General features: G+C 45.2%; 1 protein-coding gene across 2 annotated transcripts in view; it reads right to left on the bottom strand.

The window, feature by feature from the left end:
• Positions 1–19187, bottom strand: part of LOC311587506 (organic cation/carnitine transporter 2) — a 29446-nt gene extending 10259 nt beyond the window's left edge. Inside the window, exons 1-4 of one of the 2 annotated variants that reach the window (XM_084764389.1) lie at positions 18580–19187; positions 10386–10489; positions 1563–1717; positions 456–627 (exon numbers count right to left, since the gene is read on the bottom strand). In XM_084764389.1, the coding sequence (XP_084620515.1) occupies positions 456–627; positions 1563–1717; positions 10386–10489; positions 18580–18972 (824 nt within the window). In that variant the 5' untranslated portion in view covers positions 18973–19187. Of the gene's footprint in view, positions 1–455; positions 628–1543; positions 1718–10385; positions 10490–18579 lie in introns of those variants that run through there. The other variant, XM_084764390.1, reaches the window with a different exon arrangement.
• Positions 19188–19495: the final 308 nt, after the last annotated feature.

The raw sequence follows: 19495 nt of genomic DNA, 5'->3' as shown, positions 1-19495 counted from the left end.
GCTTTGCTGGGATCTGAGAACCTCCCATGGGTTTCCTTGGCCCCTTGCTGCTTGCAGCAATTTTTGTTGTTGTTGTTTTGTTTTTGGCTTTTTCTTTTTTGGTGTTTTTGTTGTTGTTGTTTTGCTTTGTTTTTTTTTTCCAGGGTTTCTCTGTGTAGCCTTGGCTGCCCTGGACTCACTTTGTAGAGCAGGCTAGCCTCAAATTCAGAGATCTGCCTGCCTCTGCCTCTCTGTGTAGAACAGGGTAGAGGAGACGCTTGCTATGTCTTTGAATTTTGTGTTGTTTTGGCTTTACTTAGTATGGAGAGACTTTCTAAATTGATTGTTAAATAATATTCACTTGTTTTTCTCTGGGATCTAGAATTGGGATTTGGGGGCTATGGCTGTCCTCTACTGGACACGAGACAGAAGCCACCCCACAGGGTAGGCAGCCCAAAGGGCAGGGCCACACTCACCACCAGAGAACCCCGCAGAGCACCCCTGGCACAGTGAGAGCCAGCAGTAGCATCCTCCAGTCTCTGATGAAATATGCAAAGAGAGGCAGCACCATAAAGCCAAATGCATAAAATATGCAAACTCCTAAGGTGGCGAATATAATTCGAACTGATTTGGAAAGAATTTCTGTTCCTGTTCAAAACAAGGGAGAAATCAAGTTAATCATTAATTAGGGTTGTTTCCTTATGAACCTTCTATGGTATCATTTTCAACATAGAGACAAGGAGGGAGCCAGAATTAGCTCTGTGTTCTTAGGCTCTGGGAAGGGTTGTATCTGAACTAAATCTGCTCTGATTTGTCCCTGGGGTGTTTTTCTGAGGTCCCTGGGTAACAGTGCTCTCAGGAAAATATCATCATCGCCACCAGACACATGCTAAAGAGTGTTAGGTCCCTTTAAGTCCTTACAGAGGAAGAATTCACCAAAGGCAAAGTCACTACTAAAGCTACACATGCTAACTATTATCCTTTGAGGAAAAATGTTTTAGTAAATGTGAAAAGAAAATAGCCATCCTTTCCATAATACAACTGAAGAGACCTTGTGACCTCATTAGCTAGAGCAAGGCTCCTCCACCAGGGAGACTGGAAGCTTTCCAGTGTGAACAAGGTAGCCTGTCTGAGTCAGAGCCTTGAAGGGACAGAGAAGACTCTAACCAGGACTTCAACTGGACTGTTCAACCCACTCTCCTTGGCAGACACTGATATCCACCAATGCCCTGCAGCATCTCCTTTTCCCAGGGAGCCTGCCCATCACAGCCCATGTCCCCTTGCTGTGCCTCCTTTCCTCAGTTTCCTAAGCCCTTGTTATGCAAGCCTTAAAAATGGGTGCTGCATGGTGAATTCTAGTTAATAACTGAAGGACTAATAAGGCCAAGAGGCCCAAGTCAGAGGCCAGCCGAGAACTGGACATCAGAAGTCAGGAACTGGTCTGGCTCAATTTCCCAGCCGGTAACCTAGGTTAACTTGTTACTAAGGAAGTCTAGCCACGTTCCCCACGAGGGACATCACAACTTGTCTCCAGTAAAGTGAAACACAGGATCAAGTACTCAACTCCAACCTGATGTCCATACCCAGGACAAATGCTGCCACGTAGTTGGAGATCTGACCCATGCCAACGAGGACAAAGAGCACAGTAAACATCTCGAAGTTCACAGAGAAGACCTGCAGGAAGCTGAAGCCAGTCTGCATAGCCATGGTCAAAAACAGCACGTTCTTCCGACCAAACCTGGAGAGGAAAGGAGGGTCACAGAGAAGCAGCAGGGAGAGGACGTGGCAACAGGCTCCACTCAGAGGGATTTTCTCAGGCCACAAGGACTGTCATCGGGGTAGTCCTACTCTCTGTCTCCATGCTGACATTGAATTCCACACTTTCCAGCACAAATTCTTACCTTGACCATCCAGGCTGCCCCAAAGGCAGTGCCACAATGGTGCTAATACTGCAGGGGATGGAAAAGCATTTGTTATGCTTTTAAATCCATATATTTAAAATGATTTTTAAAGGCAGAACATAACTCATGGTAAATGAAGACTGGTCATTTATCCTGACCTTTCTTTGTCAATGATATCAATAAACAGAAAAAGGTGTGGGGGAAGAATTTTTTATAAAAGTACTGAAAATAATTAGCAAAAAGAGAAAAAATTCTGTGTCACCATTAAACAGCGTCCTGTGAACTGACATGGGCACTGTGTTTGCGTGACTGCCAACCTCATGATGCTGTCCTATAGTCTTGTTAGAGGGACTATCCCTGACTCTATGAATGTAACTGCCTATCTGCACTAGATGTAGAGAATAAGGGAAGATCACCCAGACCTGAGGAAGGAAATTTTACAGTGAACTGCTCAGGGCTCTTCAGTAGATAAACCTCAAGGCAAAGAAAAAGGTACAGAAGGAAACAAAACAAAACAGAATAACATGATTAAAATATATACGCAATTAAAATTCACTTTATTATTTTATGTGCATGGTATACACACATGCCTAGTGTAGGTAGAGGTCAGAAGAGGGTATCGAATCTTCTGGAACCTGAATTACAGATGGCTGTAAGCTGCCATGTATATGCTGGGAACTGAATCTACATCTTTTCGAATAACAGCCAGTGCTCTTGATTGCTGAGCCATCTCTACAGCCCATAGACATACTATATTTTGTAAATGGACAAGATGAAAGTTGTATTTAAAGAGGGGTCTGGTGTGGTGGCAAATTCCTTAAATCCTAGCACTCGAGAGACAAAGGCAGGTGGATCTCTATGGGTTCCAAGCCAGCCAGGGCTTCATAGTAGGAACATATCACACAAGCACACACACACACAGGAATATAAATTATCACATATATGTAATATTTTATATATAACATATTTTATATATGTGAATAAAAAAGCTATTTCCCCCACAAAGAAATTACACAAAAAGGAATCTGGTCAATCAAATCAAAAGACAAACCTTCTGAACTCCATAATCTTGAGTGCTGAGACTCTGAAAGATCTAAAAATCTCAATGGATCAAAATGCGGGAAACATAGTTTTAGAAAAACTAATTTTATGTGTATAGGTATTTTTGCCTGCAGGTATGTCTGTGTATAATGTGCATGCCTGGTGCCCTCAGGGGCCAGAAGAGGCATCAGATTCCAAGGAACTGGAGTAACAAATGGTTGTGAGCCTGTATGTGGGTGCTGGAAATCAAACCCAGGTCCTCTGCAAGAGCAGCAAGTGCTCTCAAGTCTGAGCTGTCTCTCCAACCCCCAATCTAACTCTTCAGATAAACAAAGCAAAACAAAAATACAAAAATCCTTCATGGTTTTCTACTCAAGGAAGGATGTGGAGGAATTTTTACCTTTCACGAGTGCAGATGTACAGAAAAGTATATCTTCATTTATTGAGGAAGTTTCAACATATTAGTACAAGTTATAGTCAAAATTGATGTTGGGATAATGTACTTTCATGGAACCAAATTTTCATGAACTGTACAAAATGAAAAAGTCTATATACGATCTACGTGCTTATAACTGGAAGTTATGTAAAAATGAAATATATAGATCAATGAATTATAGAACACATACTTGTAATTCAAAATAATTGGAGGTGATGGGTATAGCTCAGTGGCAGAGTGCACGTTTAGCACACACAAGGACCTGGGTTCAGCTTCCAGAAAAAATGAAATGAAAATAAAAACAACTGCAAAAGGAAAATCTAACATATAAAAATGTCTGTTATGGGGATAAATAATGGGTAACTGCACAAAGGCAGCAGAGAAGCAGGAGCCTCCAGTCATTACCTACAGTGTAGGCTGCTGTCTTTGCTAAGATTAGCATCTTTCTTTTCTTTTCTTTTTTTAAATGTTTCTGTTTTCTTTTGGTCATGGATTTTTTTTGGAAAACACATTCCTATGCACATACATGGTGGATCTTCTCCCGAATCCATGCAGGCTCACTCACTGGTCTCTTTGGGAAGAACCCTCTAATATAGCTGAAATAATGCTTTCTCAGGTTTCTAGGTATCCACTCTGCCCACTGTGTTGCAGTTTTCCTGAATGCCATCAAAGCATGCATCCATCCCTTCCCTGGACATAAGCGTTCTACTCTCTTTACATAGCCCTCTTTACCCAAGAATGCCAGTTTGGAGGTTTTATTTGGTGTGTCTGTGCGTGTGTGTTCTGTGCACAAGTGTGTATAGGCACATGCAGACCAGAGGTCAATCTCAGTGTCTTTATGCGTATCTGTCCACCTCATTGTAAGACAAGGTTTCTCACTGGCATTTAGAACTCACCCACTAGGCTAAGGTGGCCAGCCAATAAGTTCCAGGGAGCCTCCTGCACCTGTCCTTCAGTCAGATTACAGCGGCACACCATGCCACCCAGATGTGTACATAGGTGCTGGGGACAGAACGCAGAACTTCATGGTGGTGGGCAGGCCCTTTACCAACTGTGCTGTTTTCCCCTGTTCAGAATTCAGAATTTTACATGTTTGGGTGGGCTTCTGGACAAAGTTCTCCTGCCTGACTTGCAGGTTGCTTCCACTTTGGTGGAACTGTGACAATGACAGAATCTAAAGTAACTTGGTTTCCAGAACTAAAAGAATCTCTAGATTCTTACCCTCCCCATCCTTAGAGATGCCTCCAGCCATGAGCCATCAGGGGAGAGGTTTGTCCATCACCTGCATTCTCGAACTTATCATTCCCTGATTACTCCTAGTAACAGCCAAGCATGGCTAAAGAGGCAACTTTTCAATCTCCTTCCCAGACCCCTCGCTATGAAGAACATAGAAGGGACTGCCACCATGCTGCGTGGACCTCAACTGTTCTCTGAACTCCTGCCATGCTGGCTGCTGCCTGCCTGCCTATGATATTAATAACTACTTTAAGAAATCTCTTACCCCCAAAAAACAATCTACCTTAATCCCCCCCCTTTCCAACTACTAATGAAAACTACTAATGGAATAATTTATTAGGTCACACATTTATCCTGTGACTTTCTGTGTTTGGACTCACTTTAAAAATCAGACTTGTGAGGAAAAAAAAAAGACATAATATGAAAAGATAGGAAAAAAATCAGACTTGTTTGTTGTTATTTAGAGTCCTTTTATTTTAAAGTAGGTGCCACAAAAGGAAGGAACAGGTCAGTCTGAGGGAAAGCAGCAGACTCTGCTTGAGACTGGTCTCAGCTGGCTCATATACCACGCACATTCAATGAATGATTGCTCTCTTAGGCACTGGCGATGTTTCTGCTTAAAAAAAAAAAAACAAAAACAAAAAAACCCACCTGGGTTCAATTCCCAACAACCACGTGGTGGCTCACAACCATCTATAATATGATCCAGTGCCCTCTTCTGGTGTGCAGGTGTAGTGCAAGCATACACAATAAATAAATCTTAAAAAAAAAAAAAAAAAAGCTACTTCTGCCCCCAAGCAGCTACTGCCTGGTTGATGAGACAACATGAACCACACTTGCATCTACCATGCTGCTGGACACACCATTATACAGTGAAAGCAGGGTACAAAAGAAATGGTCCCTGGGTCCACAGAGATAGAACAAAGGAGCTCAGACTCTAAGGGTAGGGCTGGTCTTCCTGGGACCATCTCCCTGACAATAGGGCACTGATGAGGTCCAAAGGAGGAAGTAACTGCGGACAATGGGAAAGCATTCAGTCTAGAGCAGTGGTTCTCAACCTTCCTAACGCTGTGAGCCTTTTAATACAGTTCCTCATGTTGAGGTGATCCTGACCATAAAATGTTTGTTGCTACCTCATAACTGTAATTTTGCTACTGTTATGAATCATAATGTAGGTATGTGACATGCAGGCCCAGTGAAGGGTTCCACCCCAGAGGGGTCACCATCCACATGTTGAGAACTACTGGCCTACAGGGGAGACCATCATTACTCCTATGGCATCACTTCCCATTCACTAATTTCTCTTTGGCACCATGAAGACATCCAGGAACTGAAGTAATGGAGACCTCTAGCTTGAGCCACCTGCTTAATGAAGAAAAAGCACGAGATGTGGAGAAGAGCTAGATTCTGAGTTTACCCCCTGTGGCTAGAGTAGGATGTGGACTGGATAAGCAGAGCTTGGGTGGCAGGCATGAACTGCCCAAAACAAGACTTTGGAGGAAGAAAGGAGCCACAATTGCACAAGGCTTTGTGGCTAATAGATATGGAAGAAGGAGACTCCAATTCGCTTGCACTGTTCTGAAGGAGGGTATGCTACAGGTACAAGGCAGGCTAGTGTAAGCTTCCTTCCCAAAGCTCCTCAAATTATAGACATCTAGGGAGCCTTTTCATATCACTACTCTTTGTCAGCTGGAGGTTGTAAAGAAAAAAAACTTGTTTTTTTTTTTGTTTGTCTTGTTTTTGTTTTTAAACTGTCTTACTATGAATAGCTCAGGCTAGCCTCAACATCTCCTCCTGCTTAGCCTCAAGTACCTGATTATAGGCATGCACAACCATGCTTAGACCAGAAAACCTCACTTTGAACTTATCTTTAATTGATTATATTTTGGGTGGGGTTGGAGGGTGGGGTGCAGGAGGGTGGGGTGCATGTGAACTGGAGGAGTGCATGTGGCAGTCAGAGGACAACTTGCTAGAGTTGGTTCTCTCTTACCATGTAACCCAGAAAGCTAGCTTAATTATGTCAACACCCTCCATCAGCCTTCTGTAAGGAAGGTGATGCAAAGTATGCTCATGAATCTCCTTTCCACTGCTTCTTGGACTGTCAACACTTTAGTGTGAAACTTAAACACTTTCCTGGAATAATCATGGTGTTCCATGCATGGTAAACAAACAGATTCTTAAGCTGGCTCATAAAGATCTATTTAATCTAGGACACAACTGACATGAACTTGGGGCACCTCCCTTCTTGCTATAGACATCAGCTCAATTCCTTTGAGATTCAGTGGCCATTCCACTCATGATTCCCTCACCTCTACCTGGAGGACCTCTCAGCCTGGTCCTGGTCCTTCTCTGGCATTGTACCTACTGGAACCTCTCATGGAGTAGCCATACATGCAACAACACACTGAATCTCTCCAATTAGGGGGGTCTCATAATCACCCCAAACTCAATACTTTCCAATAGCATGCAATGTCTTCTCTAAAAATGTCATTCTCTGTCTTAGTTAGAAAAGAGCATAATCTCTCAGTTTGTTAGACCAGAGACCTTTTCCCTCCCCACTTTCCACATCTGACCAGTCAGCAAGTCTTCTAGACTTCACTACGTCATCTCTCCATCTCTAGCAGCTTTGGTCCTAGGCTTAGCCCCTATCATCTTTTGCATGGACCACTGGAAAAATGTCTTAATTGGCCTATCAAATTCCTTTTCAAAATGTACACCTGATAGTCACACTTGGGTTTAAAAACCAAAACCAAACCAAAACAAAAAATAGCTCTCAAGGCTCCTCACTGCTCTGTGCCTGGACCCACACACCTTACTGTGTTCTAAGCTAAGGCCAGTTTGCCCATCTGCTCAGGCCTCTGCCTGCCTTACGGCCTTGTCTCCACCCAACTCTCCAGATCTCAACCACAGTGGACTTTTTTCTATTCCCAATCTTCTGACTAGATTTTAACACATGGCAGTTCTTCCTGCCCAGAATGCTCTTCATCTCTCCATCTCTTTGACAATAAATTTCTACTCATTTTTCAACTTTCAGTTCACACTTTATTTCTCAGTAGTGCCCGTTGGACAATCCCACAACACCCCGTCCTTCTCTGGTATCATTCCCATGGCCGAGGAAAAGAATCACTTCCTCAATAAGTTAACTATATCTATCTGCCTTGCCAAAAGGTGATCTCTAGGTGACTAGAGATCTTGAGCAGCAGTACAGAAAAGCTGAAGAGCAAGGAGCCCTGAGCCTCAAGATAGCCCACTACATACTATGTAACCCTGGACACATAACTATCATGTTTTACTTTCCCCACTTATAAAATGGGAATAGCAGTTCCTGTCAGAGGGTTGTCAGGATATGGTTACTTATTTGGTTTTTAAAGTGTGCTGTACTTAGAAGAAGGTTTGACACATATTACATACTACATATTTGCTAATGAAAGCAATCAATTGATGCTTGTTACTAAATTCAGAGCAGTATCATTCCACAACAGGGAGGTATCTCAGGTTCAGCCAAAGTTAGCAATCTCTGTTCATAGACTACTGACCTTTTTAATAATGCTGGTGACTATGGAACATTTCTCTTTTTTATCACTAGGTGATGTTAGAAAAATAAATCTAATGAGATATGCAGTTTATGTACATTTTCATTAGCTGAGAGTGGTAGTAGATCCTTGTAATTCTAGCATCAGGAAGGTTAGGCAGGCAGACTGCCACAAGTTTAATGTCAACATGGCTTACATAGTAAGGACCAGTTTAGCTGAGGAAGGAAAGACGATGCATTAATCAATCAATCAATCAATCGAATTAGAAAGACCTGAAAGATGGGTCAGTGTGCAAAGTGTTTGCTATAAAGCCTGATGGTTCCTAGCTGGATCCTTGGAACTAATGTCAAAGATGTCTCCTGACCTGCAAATACATTTTGTTGCTTGCACAACTCTCCCTCATCCACAAAATGATAATAAAAACTTAGAAAACTACAAACAAAAATTTTGAATATTGATGTGAGAATGATCCATAGATATAAAAATACAATCATATAACCCCGAGTATATGTGACAAAGAAATGCAGCTTTGCTCCCCAGACAGAATTCTGTCTCAATTGGACTTCTCTGTGTGCCCTCTACTGCAGTGGTTCTCAACCCTCCTAACGCAGTAACCCTTTAATAAAATTTCTCATGTTGTGATGACCCCTAACCATAAACTTATTTTCACTGCCACTTCATAACTTGAAATTTGCTACTGTTAAGAATTGTAATGTAGCCAGGCGTGGTGGCACACACCTGTAATCCCAGCACTCAGGGAGACAGAGGCAGGCAGATCTCTGTGAATTCAAGGCCAGCCTGGTCTACAAAGCAAGTCCAGGACAGCGAAGGCCACACAGAGAAACCCTGTCTCAAAAAAACAACAACAAAAAAATCATAATGAAAATATATTATATACAGGATATCTATATGGGAACCCTGTGAAAGGGTTTTTTAAATTAATTTATTCATATTACATCTAAATTGTTATCCCATCCCTTGTATCCTACCATTCCTCCCTCCCTCCCATTTTCCCCTTACTCCCCTCTCCTATGACTGTGTATGAGGGGGACCTCTTCTCCCTGTATATGTTCATAAGGTATCAGTCTCTTCTTGGCTGTGAAAGGGTTTTACAACTCACAAATTGAGAACCCTGCTCTCCTGGATCTAGGAGTATCCTATCAGTGCCATCATGGCCAAGGATCTGCTGAAGTCCTCTCTGCGGACTCCAGCTGTCTGTGATAGAAATCAAAGCTCTACATAAAAGGACATAGCATAATGGAACCTTCTGAGAACTTCCCAAAGGCTACTGACCTTGATGAAATAACAATAAAGACAACAACCCCTTATAAACAATCTTTAATTTATGAGTTGTTGACTTTAGTTGCTAAGGCAGGTCTCCCTAAGCAGGCCAAGATGGCCTCAGCCACTTGAACACTGGGGTTAGAGATATGCACCATTGTCATTGCTTGAATTTCAAAGATTTTTTTTTTCCGAGACAGGGTTTCTCTGTGTAACAGCTCTAGCTGTTCTGGAACTTGCTCTGTAGACCAGGATGGCCTCGAACTCACAGAGATCCGGCTGCCTCTGCCTTCCAAGTGCTGGGATTAAAGGTGTGTGCCACCACTGCCCAAAAAGATTTTTTTTTTATTCTCTTAAACTGTTAATGGAACTTAGATAAAAGCTTTAAAATTGTACAACACCATGCTTGTTACAAATAACATTCATTCTCTTAGAAGTAAAGTATGTGCCATAATCTCAAGACACTTAGCTAAGGGACACCAGAGTTCTGCTCCTCACAGCATCACTGACTAGTGGAATCTTAATCTTCTTTCACTTGGCTCAGAGACAGAACCCTATCTTCAGAATACAGAGGTGGCCACCATGGTATTGACTAATGCCTAAAATATAGTGCATCCATACATGTGTAGTGTCAACCTATCCATTTCTCAGAGATAGGAGAGTGCTGTACTCACCCAGGGAGAGGGGGCTGCACTTGTGTAGCAGTGAATCATGGCAAAGTAACCACTCATTGCATCACGGGTATACATGACTAGGCTAGCTCAGTTTTCTCTGCTCAGCAAAAATTGGGAAATTATGCGAGAAGTAGTTGGCCCATTTTACTTGATATGGGAAGTCTACACTAGACATAGATGCTGCTGCTTCTGAAATGGATGGCCCTGGGCTAAGAGAACACCATGAGTTCAAGTCAAGTCCAGGTACATAGTCCTTGATCAGTGCTGCGGTACCCTGCAACTGCATAGGAGATAGACATCTTACCTGTCTGAGAGCTGTCCTGAAATGAAGGAGCCCATCAGCACACCCACGAAAAACAAGGAGGTGGTGAGTGGGGCTTTCCAGTCATCCGTACACACCAGGTCCCACTGTAGGAGGAGCAAAAGGATACATTACTCACTCCTTTTTCTAACATTTAAGGCTTTTTGGAAAATGAATCTGCATCCCTTGCATCCCCGAGTGCTCTGAGCTCACTAATCTAGGAAATGGCTCACCCGGGCAGCAATGCAGAGAACTCAGGTGGCTTCTCCCTCTCCATCTTGTCTGTCATAGAGTGGGCTCCCATGTCTTGATTCAGCTTGAGGAGAGGGGAGGGGCAGGCAGCAGCACCCTACCCAGACACTGACCTCTAGTTAGCAAGGCCTGGTGTGCTTACTTCTAAGAATCCAGACAGAGTCTAGGGCTACGGAAGAGGCAAGATACCCTTGCTCAGTGCACTTCAGGCCACTGCAACTGAGGAAGTCTAAGAGCCAAAGCATCCAGCGGAAGACTGAGGCCAAAGGGCCTAGGGTGTTCTGTCTAAACCTGCTCCTTCAGCTTGGCTTGGGCTCCCACCAAGGCCAATGGTCCCTCAGTCCCTGTGATATTCTGAGCCACACGCCAACAGGGCTCATCCCAATATGCCTCAGAACTATGGGCAGGGAGTCTGGAATCTGGGTTTTAACTGCTAATCAAATGCTAACTGGTTTTCCAACCTCACATAAGGCCCCACTCATCATTCTGAAGAGGGTCTTAATTTCCTTGTCTAGAAAACAGAGGTTGGGGTGGAAAACAGGTTTCTCTGCTTGTGTGGTTCCATGTACAGTTACCATAACCAGGAAATGAGGTGTGCAGGGAAGAGTGGGGCACATGGGGAAACAGTGACACAGACATTTAGCTGCCATAGCCCAATGTGGAGCTGGAAGACTAGAAGACAGTCCAGACAGGGACTTCAGTGGTTCCCAGAAAGTATTGCTCGTCAGAGACTGTGTACAGTGGAGTCTCTGCAGACTTCACATGCACAGCCACCCTCATGAAAATCTAGACCTGCTTCTCCTACCAGCAAACTATTGCCTGCCTTCCACAGAGCACACTGCCTTCCCAGTGACCAATAGAGATGGGGTGTGCTGCTTTCACAAAGACTCTCTTCCAGGTTGGTAGCAGAGGAAGAAACAACTGGGCCTCTCTGCTGTCCTAGGCTCATACAGCCACCCATGGCTGGGGCCCCCTGCTGGCTGGACATAAAGAACTTCCATTGCTACCTCAGGTATACTACTAGCTCTCTACTACATGTACTTGGATGGGCTAAGTGGGGTGGTGGTCCCCAACCCAGCAAATGAATATTTGGGGCTATCTGGTTCCGAAGTCAAAGAGGAAGCAGAGACCAACAGGAGTGAAGCATCCTAAGCACCAGATCCTAGATGTTCTTGCTCCTCCAGGCTCTACCTGCCTTGGTGGTACCAGCACCCAGATACCTGTCAGGTGGACAAATGTTCCTATAGTGGTCAGCATCTACACATGGCTGCTAAAGCCAAGACTGGGAGTGGTTAGGGTCATAAAGCTGAAGGAATCAGCAATGCCGGCAGCTTCTGAGCTTCTGTGAAGCTGTGTGTCACAGACTAAGTTATAGCCACTGTCATTCTTTTTTTTTAAAATAACTTATTTATTTCATTTGTGTTGGTGTTTTGTCTGTGAGAGGATGTCGGATCCCCTAGAAATGGAGTTACAGACAGTTGTGAGCTGCCATGTGGGTGCTGGGAATTGAACTTAGAACCTCTAGAAGAGCAGCCAGTGCTCTTAACTGCTGAGCCATCTTTCCAGTCTGCCACTGTCATTCTTAAATATGATAAAATGTACTACTATTGCTAAAACAAAGATGGAATGAATGATAAGTTGTTAGAAGCTGTTTATCAACTATTACTGCCCCTTCAAGTTTTATACTTAGCTTAGTAGCTTTAACCACATTGTTTGTAAAAAAAAAAAAAAAAAAAAAAAAAAAGTAACAGCCTGACATTTATAACTGAAGACAAGCTTACATGTTATGCTTGAATGAATACTTTTAGGACATATTTCCAGTCAATAGCTCAAAGCCTCAAATAGTTAACATGATTATTTGTTTATTTGGTTTGTTAGTATCCTCACCCTCCTTACAACTTTATCAAGTAAGATAGGCATGATTAAATAGTTTTTGAAAAATCACCACTAATTATTCTATAGAATTTGTCTTTAGATACTCATAGATACCATTTTTCTAGATACTGTTTACCCTTGTGATGTTTGGGGACTGATACATCCAAGCTAGGCAAGAAATATACTCAAGGGCTGGGATGTAGCTGAATTGGTAGAGTGCTTGCCTAGCAAACATAAAGTCTTGGCTTCAATGCCCAGCATTGCAAAAGCCTGGTGTGGTGGTTCATGTGTGTAATCCAGCTCTTGGAAAGAAGGATCAGAATGTCAATGCTCAAGGTCATCCTTAGATACACGTTAATATCAAGGCTAACCTGGGATATATCAGACTGTGTCTTTAAATAGAAGAGGAGAGCCAGGCACAGTGGCAGAGGCAGGCAAATCTCTGTGAGTTTGAGGCCAGCCTGGTCTATAAAACTACACAGAGAAACCCTGTCTCAAAAACAAAACAAAACAACAAAAGAGAAGAGGAGGTGATGGAGAAAGAGGAAAAGGAAATGCTCTATAGTTGAGCTCTAGAGTTGTGGACTTAAGTGAGTCTCCCAAACACACTTGCAAGGCTGGATACCACATGAAAGCAGGTCAAACTGCTCTATAGGCATGGCAAGCATCTTTCAGGCCTTCATCCCACCTGTCTGATTTATCCTGGCCTTAGTCTAAGTAAGAGGCTAACTCAATGACATAACTATGTGGTCACCCACCACTGACAGTCCTGACAACTCTAAGACACTGGCTTACATCAATATTTGTCTCCTAGTGGCCACATGGAGCCCATGAGTAGAGTCAGGAAAGACAAGAGCTCTCAAACTTACAACGTGGGTCCATCCTATTCATTTACCTGTCAAGCTTTATATCCAATGCACTTTGCCTGAACTCTAGTTGGAGTGGTGGGATGATAGGCGCACAGGATCAAAGTTAAATACCCCTGCTTGATGAGCTACCCATGAACCTAGTATTCTTGTACTCATCTGGCTACTCAGCTATAACTAAAGCACTAGAAGACCAGACCATCACTGCTAGAAGCTTGCCCAGCCAACTTTCTTACAGAACCCAGGACCCAAGGTGGATGAGCATACTTTGCCATTGAGTCAAGCTTCATGGCTGGAGAGCTAAAAGAGGGGCCCCAAACTTGGAGAATCTAGAACAGCCATGACCAGGAAACCACATGTCTAGTCAGAAATGTGCCTCTCTAATATAATAGGTTCCAGGGCATATTAACACAGGTGTCAAGGCTTTTCAAACTATCCACTTGGATATACTCTTTATCTCATTTATGTCTCAAACTGTTTAACCTTTCCCGCCCTCAGAGGATCCCACACCCTCTTTTGGCCTCCATAGGTATTTCCTGGATGTGGTATTTCAAACACATGTATATAAAATACTCATATACATAAATATAAATCTTAAAACAGAAACTGTTGGCCAGGCGGTGGTCCTATCCTTTATTATTTAATGTAAATGTATTATAAATATTTTTTTCCGTGTATCTAGACAGGGTTTCTCTGTGTAGCTCTGGCTGTCCTGGAACTCACTCTATAAACCAGGATGGCCTTGTACTCCCTGCCTCTGCCTCCCAAGAGTTGGGATTAAAGGTGTGCACCACCACTGTCTGGCATCTCGCTGTGCCCCTCGCCCCCTGCCTGTGTGTGTGTGTGTGTGTGTGTGTGTGTGTGTGTGTGTATGAGGATGTGTTAATGTGAGTATATGCGACATGTGCAGACCAGAGGGTGTTGGATCCTGTGGAGCTAGAGTAACAGGTGGTTGTGAATCACCCATGGGTACTAGAAACTGAACTCAGATGAGCACAAAGTGTTCTTTACCACTTAGAAATCCCTTCATGGCCATCCCCCTTTTCTCCTTCTCTTCCTTCCTTCTTTTCACCTTTTAATGTAGGAGATCAGATTCAATGTCAGATCTTTATGCTTGTGCAGTAAGCACACTTACTCACTTAGGCATCTCTCCAGTTCAAAGAAGTATCTCCCTTGGCTTCATATGTAATGAAAATTGCTTTCCAACTTTAAGAAGAAGGGGAGTAGGGCAAAAGAGACACACATACAGAGAAAAAATATAGTCTCCTGGGACTAAATGTTCTTATACCTGAACTAACTGGAAGAGAAAAGTGATAGGATCTGTGCCCAACAGGCAAAAGCCTTCCCTGAGATGTACTTAGTGTTCCTGCATCAGTGATCAAGCATACTAGCAGGTATCAATTGTACCCAAGGCGATTTATCGTAAAACATTTTGTTCTGCTTTCCACTACAATGGTGAAACCTAGCTGTGAGAGTTTGTAGTCCCATCACTCAGGAACTAGAGGTAGGAAGATCACTTGTGGTCAGCTAAGGCAATGCAATAAGACTCAATCCCACAAAAGAAAGTTGAAGAAAATAATAGTGGCTCTTTGCCTCAGGGTTGTCAGGAAACAGAGAAGTAGTATTTGCTATAAAAGCCTCTCTCATCCCCACAGTGCCCTGAGCAGAGGGATGACCTGGGAACTACATGATGGATGGATGGGTGAGTGGATCAATGGGCAAAAGGGCCACCATCCTTCAGCACCATCATTTCCTTTAGGTTTAGGCAATGGGCCTAGCTGCACAAAGTCCAGATGAGCCCCACACTTCCATCTTTACAATAAATCCTTTTCTTTGTTCTATGACTCCGGACTTTGTGTCACTATCAGAACTCTGACCCAGGGTGACAGTTCTGAGTGAGAGAGGGGCTCAATCTGATTGCTTCCTGACAGCTGTGTCTACTATGGTTACGCATGCACAAGGGGCCAGGGGCCCACAAGGGGCGGCTCTGGTTTGTCATGACGCTGCAAAGGCAAAAATGAAAGTCTGTGATTCTCTAGAAAAAGAGACAGAGATAGAGATGGTGGGGTGGGGCTGGGAGGGCTAGTACAGGCAGGCAGGCAGTGAGGTCCTGGGAACCTGGGTCCAGGTGCCTCTAGCCCCTCGATTTCAGACTCATGCCAAGCCTACCATCTAGGATGCTAGGAATTCTCATCCAGGTGATTGTAGATAACAGTGGGAAGGAATTCCGGTTTTCTAAGATGATCTAGGCAAGAGACAAGGCTGATGGAAAAGCCAGTCCAGAACAACAGAGAGTGGCTTGGAGTCCTGTCAATGCCTAGGCAGGAAGTTTAGGGAAAGCAGAGGTAGGTATGGAATAGACAATGCAGAGCCATGCAAGACTTCAGCTGAAGGAGTCCTAAGTCACAGGCACCAGAAAGCTATGAAGAAAAGCTCTGCCTGCAAGCTTGGCTGAGTTTCCGTGAAACCACAGAGCAGGTGGCTCAGCAGCCTAAGGAATCCCCCAGGTTCTCAGAGCAAGGGGCAGTCCTGGATTCAGAAGCATGATGGGGTGGGTCTGAGGGCTTCCAGGTGTGCCAGGGATGACCAAGGAGACGAAGAGGGGCCAGCCTACAAGCAGGTAGCTCACCAAGCTTTCCTGAAACGTGGACACAGAAAGCTCTTTGACCTCCTAGGAAGGGTCTCTTTCTTTTGTGCAACCCCACTGTCTGGTTTTGGATACACACAGAGCCAAGCTGCAGTCAGCGAGGTGGAGAGTCACATTTCCCTTAAAACATTCCAGACAGTTTTGTGACGCCTCAAGTTTCTCTTTTGTCTATCAGTTAGCTCTTAAGCCTTCTAGAAAGGTTCATAATTTATTCACTCACCACTTCAGTAAAAAAGTTCCAATAAAAAAATCTCCCTCACTCAGCATCCTGTCAAGATTTGGGGAGACACAAACCTAATCTATTGCAGAGTTTAGTACATGTAATTTAACTCAAAAGAAAAAAATCAGTCTTCTACCAATAGGGAATAAAAAAGAAAGAAAGACAAGAGGAATTCAGTAATAGTGTACTTAAAAGACCTCTATCTGTGATTTGGGGCAGAGGGCAAGTTTAGAGACATTTAGCAGGCAAGGGACTGATTAGTGGCAGTTGTCAGCCGACCAAGTCTGGGTTAAAGGAAAACAGGCCTTGGAAAAGTCATCAGAGTGTTAATGCAGCAGCTTTCAACAGTAGCTGTTCATCTCAGAGGACAAGCCTGAAACTTCAAGTCAGGCATTCCAGTATTCCCAAACAAAAGGGCTGAGTGAAGTATTAAGTTTACCTCCTGTAAAGACTGCTGACCTGTAAGTAGGTGAAAGGGCACATAGCGCTTATGAAACTGCTAAGACAGCTCAATAACATCGAGATCCATTGAGAAAAAACAAAACAAAACAAACTGACATTGCGGCAGCAGCAGCAGCAGCACCAGCACCAGCAACAGCAACAGCACCAGCAGCAGGTCAAAAGGATCTGAGCCTTTTCTGCTGCTCAGGCAGCCTCTGGGGAGCTGACTGGAGCAGCAAGCAGGATGACAGTGAAACAGAGCAAATGACTACAAAAAGCCCAGCACCCTCGAGGTCAGGGTAAAAACGCAAGATATACCAGGAAGCTGCTTCAGGTTTCAACTGCCCCTTCTTTGGGCAGTCACAAGCAGAACTGGGGAACTGGTGCGTCAGTCCCAACAGCCTTCGCTATCATAGCTCCCATGTGCTTCCAAACACTTGTGAGTTTAGAGCTCAGTCTGTGGAAAATCTGAAAGTCCCTTCTCTGTGGACTCAGATCAAAAAGCACTCAGCTACCTAACTCAGTTGACTCTTTGTTTGTTTGTTTTGTAAAGCAGAAATGTAGCCCTGGCTGTCCCGGAACTCACTCTGTTGGCCAGGCTAGCCTTGCACTCAGAGATCCTACTGCTTCTGCCTCCCTGGTGCTGGGACTAAAGACTGCCCAGCACCTGTACTTCTTTTGTTAGGTAGTGATGCCTGGCCCTGGCAAGACGTCACTAGGTTAAAATCCCCAATGGAGCTCAGGTTTCACTCTTACTACTTACTTATGTAGTAGATAGGCACAGGTTTGGAGGCATCACATTGCAACTATCTAGAGACGCTCTTAGATTCTATTCTTGAAGGATGACAACCCCCTGAGAAAACATACCTGGCACTCTCTGTAAGGAGGGAAGCTCAGCCTTTCCCTCCAGGAGGCTTAGATGCCACACAGGGACTCCTAGCCCTCTCCCTGCTGCTCCTTTCTGTACATCCTCCTGTGGCCATGTCTTGCTGTTGGATCTGGACCTAATGGCTAGACTCACCAAGAGGCTGTCTCCTCCAGAAAGCCTGACTGGTCAGTCCCAATGCCTGACACTCAGTGCACCTGCTGCCCAATGGTATCACATAAGGCTCTTTCGCTGTACTGCTGAGACTCCAGGAAGTTACTATTGGTGCCTAAGCCCCCCAAAACACATCCACATGCACCATTAGACACACGCCACATTTCCAGCTGAGTGACTGCAAGGGGCCAGGCAAAGAATCAAGAATAAAATGAAGGGGATGAGGAATTAGGTTTCTCTCACCCTACAGAGGTTATGTGCCTTAACTAACCTCTCCAGTGATCTTGTCTCAGAATACTGTGGAAAAGACTCCAGGTCAACAAGACACCCTGAATAGAGTTTCAGACGCACAGATCCTTTAAGAAATAACAATCCATAAGGACAAATGGAAAACAGTTTCTCATGGGGCATGGCAAGATTTCATTTTGCAGTGAGGATAGGTGAGGGAAGGAAGAGAAACTAGAGAAAGGGAAGAGACTTTGGAACACATACTTCCTTAACTTTAAAAGATTCTGCAAAGACCATTTCCTTTCTGGACAGAAGCTAAGACAATGGCACTTCTCTGAAGCCCCAACTCCGCCCCTCTGAGTCACATCACTAGCTAGAGAAAGTCCCACCACTCAAGGTCCCAGGGCAGTATCTGCTGGCCTCTGTATTCAACGTGGCTCTACAGACGGATGGTCAGCCTGGCACTTGTACTCTGAGGGGTATACTGTGGCTAGAAGTCCTCTCATAAACGGTGCCTGGGCTACCTGACGGGAGGATGCCCATCACCAGGAACATGTGTTGCGTTGGACGATGGACCTTAACCGTCGCTCGCAGTGTCACCGGATCCTGACAAGGGGGCTACCACCTACCTCAGTCACGATGGTAGACAGGAAGACGTCCTGGTTGTACTCCCAGCCATCTAGGCAGCTCTCCTGCTCCAGCTGCTCCAGGTCCACGTCCAGTCCCGGCTCCAGCCCCAGCGCAGAGAAGTTGGCGATGGTGGCCAGTCGGTAGCGCCGGCAGCTCTGAGGCACCTGTCGTCCGTCCTTCGTTTCCAACGGGATACTGTGGTTGCGCCACGCGCTGGTCAGGTTCACTGTGTTAGGAACAAGGCAACGGTGCTCCGGGGTCCCCGCCAGGAACACGATTGACATACCGTTGAAGCCATTGGGGATGATGCTGGAGCTGAGCAGGAAGAAGATGAGGCGCTGGAAGGGACCCCATTCGCCCAGGAAGGCGGTCACCTCGTCGTAGTCCCGCATGCCGTCCTCGGGAGACGGGACGCTGAGCGCGTCTGCGCGTGAGCAAGGACCAGGCTCGTGAGTTCTCTCTCTGCGGCCTCAGACTCGGACACAGCCAACTTTACATAGGGCCTGAGGCCGGGGCGGGCTCTGGGCCTGGGCCTGGGCCGCAAGGCCCGCCCCGCCGTCCCGGCTCTGAGGAGCGGCGCGGAGGGGGGCGGGGCAGGGGCCTGAGTGACGCAGGGTGGGCGCTAGCCGCGCGTGCGCCGGAGGCGGAGCCGAGCCAGGACTCCAAACTGGTGGGACGGGGAGGAAGGCGGGGCTGAGCCTGGTTTCAGAACTGTGAGGGCGGGAGGTGGGTGTGGCTTCGCCTGACACCGCCCCTTTTGCCTGCGCTGTAGGAACACACACACACTCCCCCCCGCCCTACGGTGGGGAGGTCTCTTCTGGCTCCGCCCAGACTGAAAGGGTGGGGCGGAGCGTCTGTGGACCACGCCCCGAACAGGTCCGCTCTAAGGGGCGGGTTTGGGTCTTTTCAGGCCAG

The sequence above is a fragment of the Acomys minous genome (genome assembly GCF_964271855.1).
Source record: "Acomys minous genome assembly, chromosome: 16".
NCBI classification, from domain to species: Eukaryota; Metazoa; Chordata; class Mammalia; order Rodentia; family Muridae; genus Acomys; species Acomys minous.
This window is presented reverse-complemented; position numbering and strand designations above follow the sequence as displayed.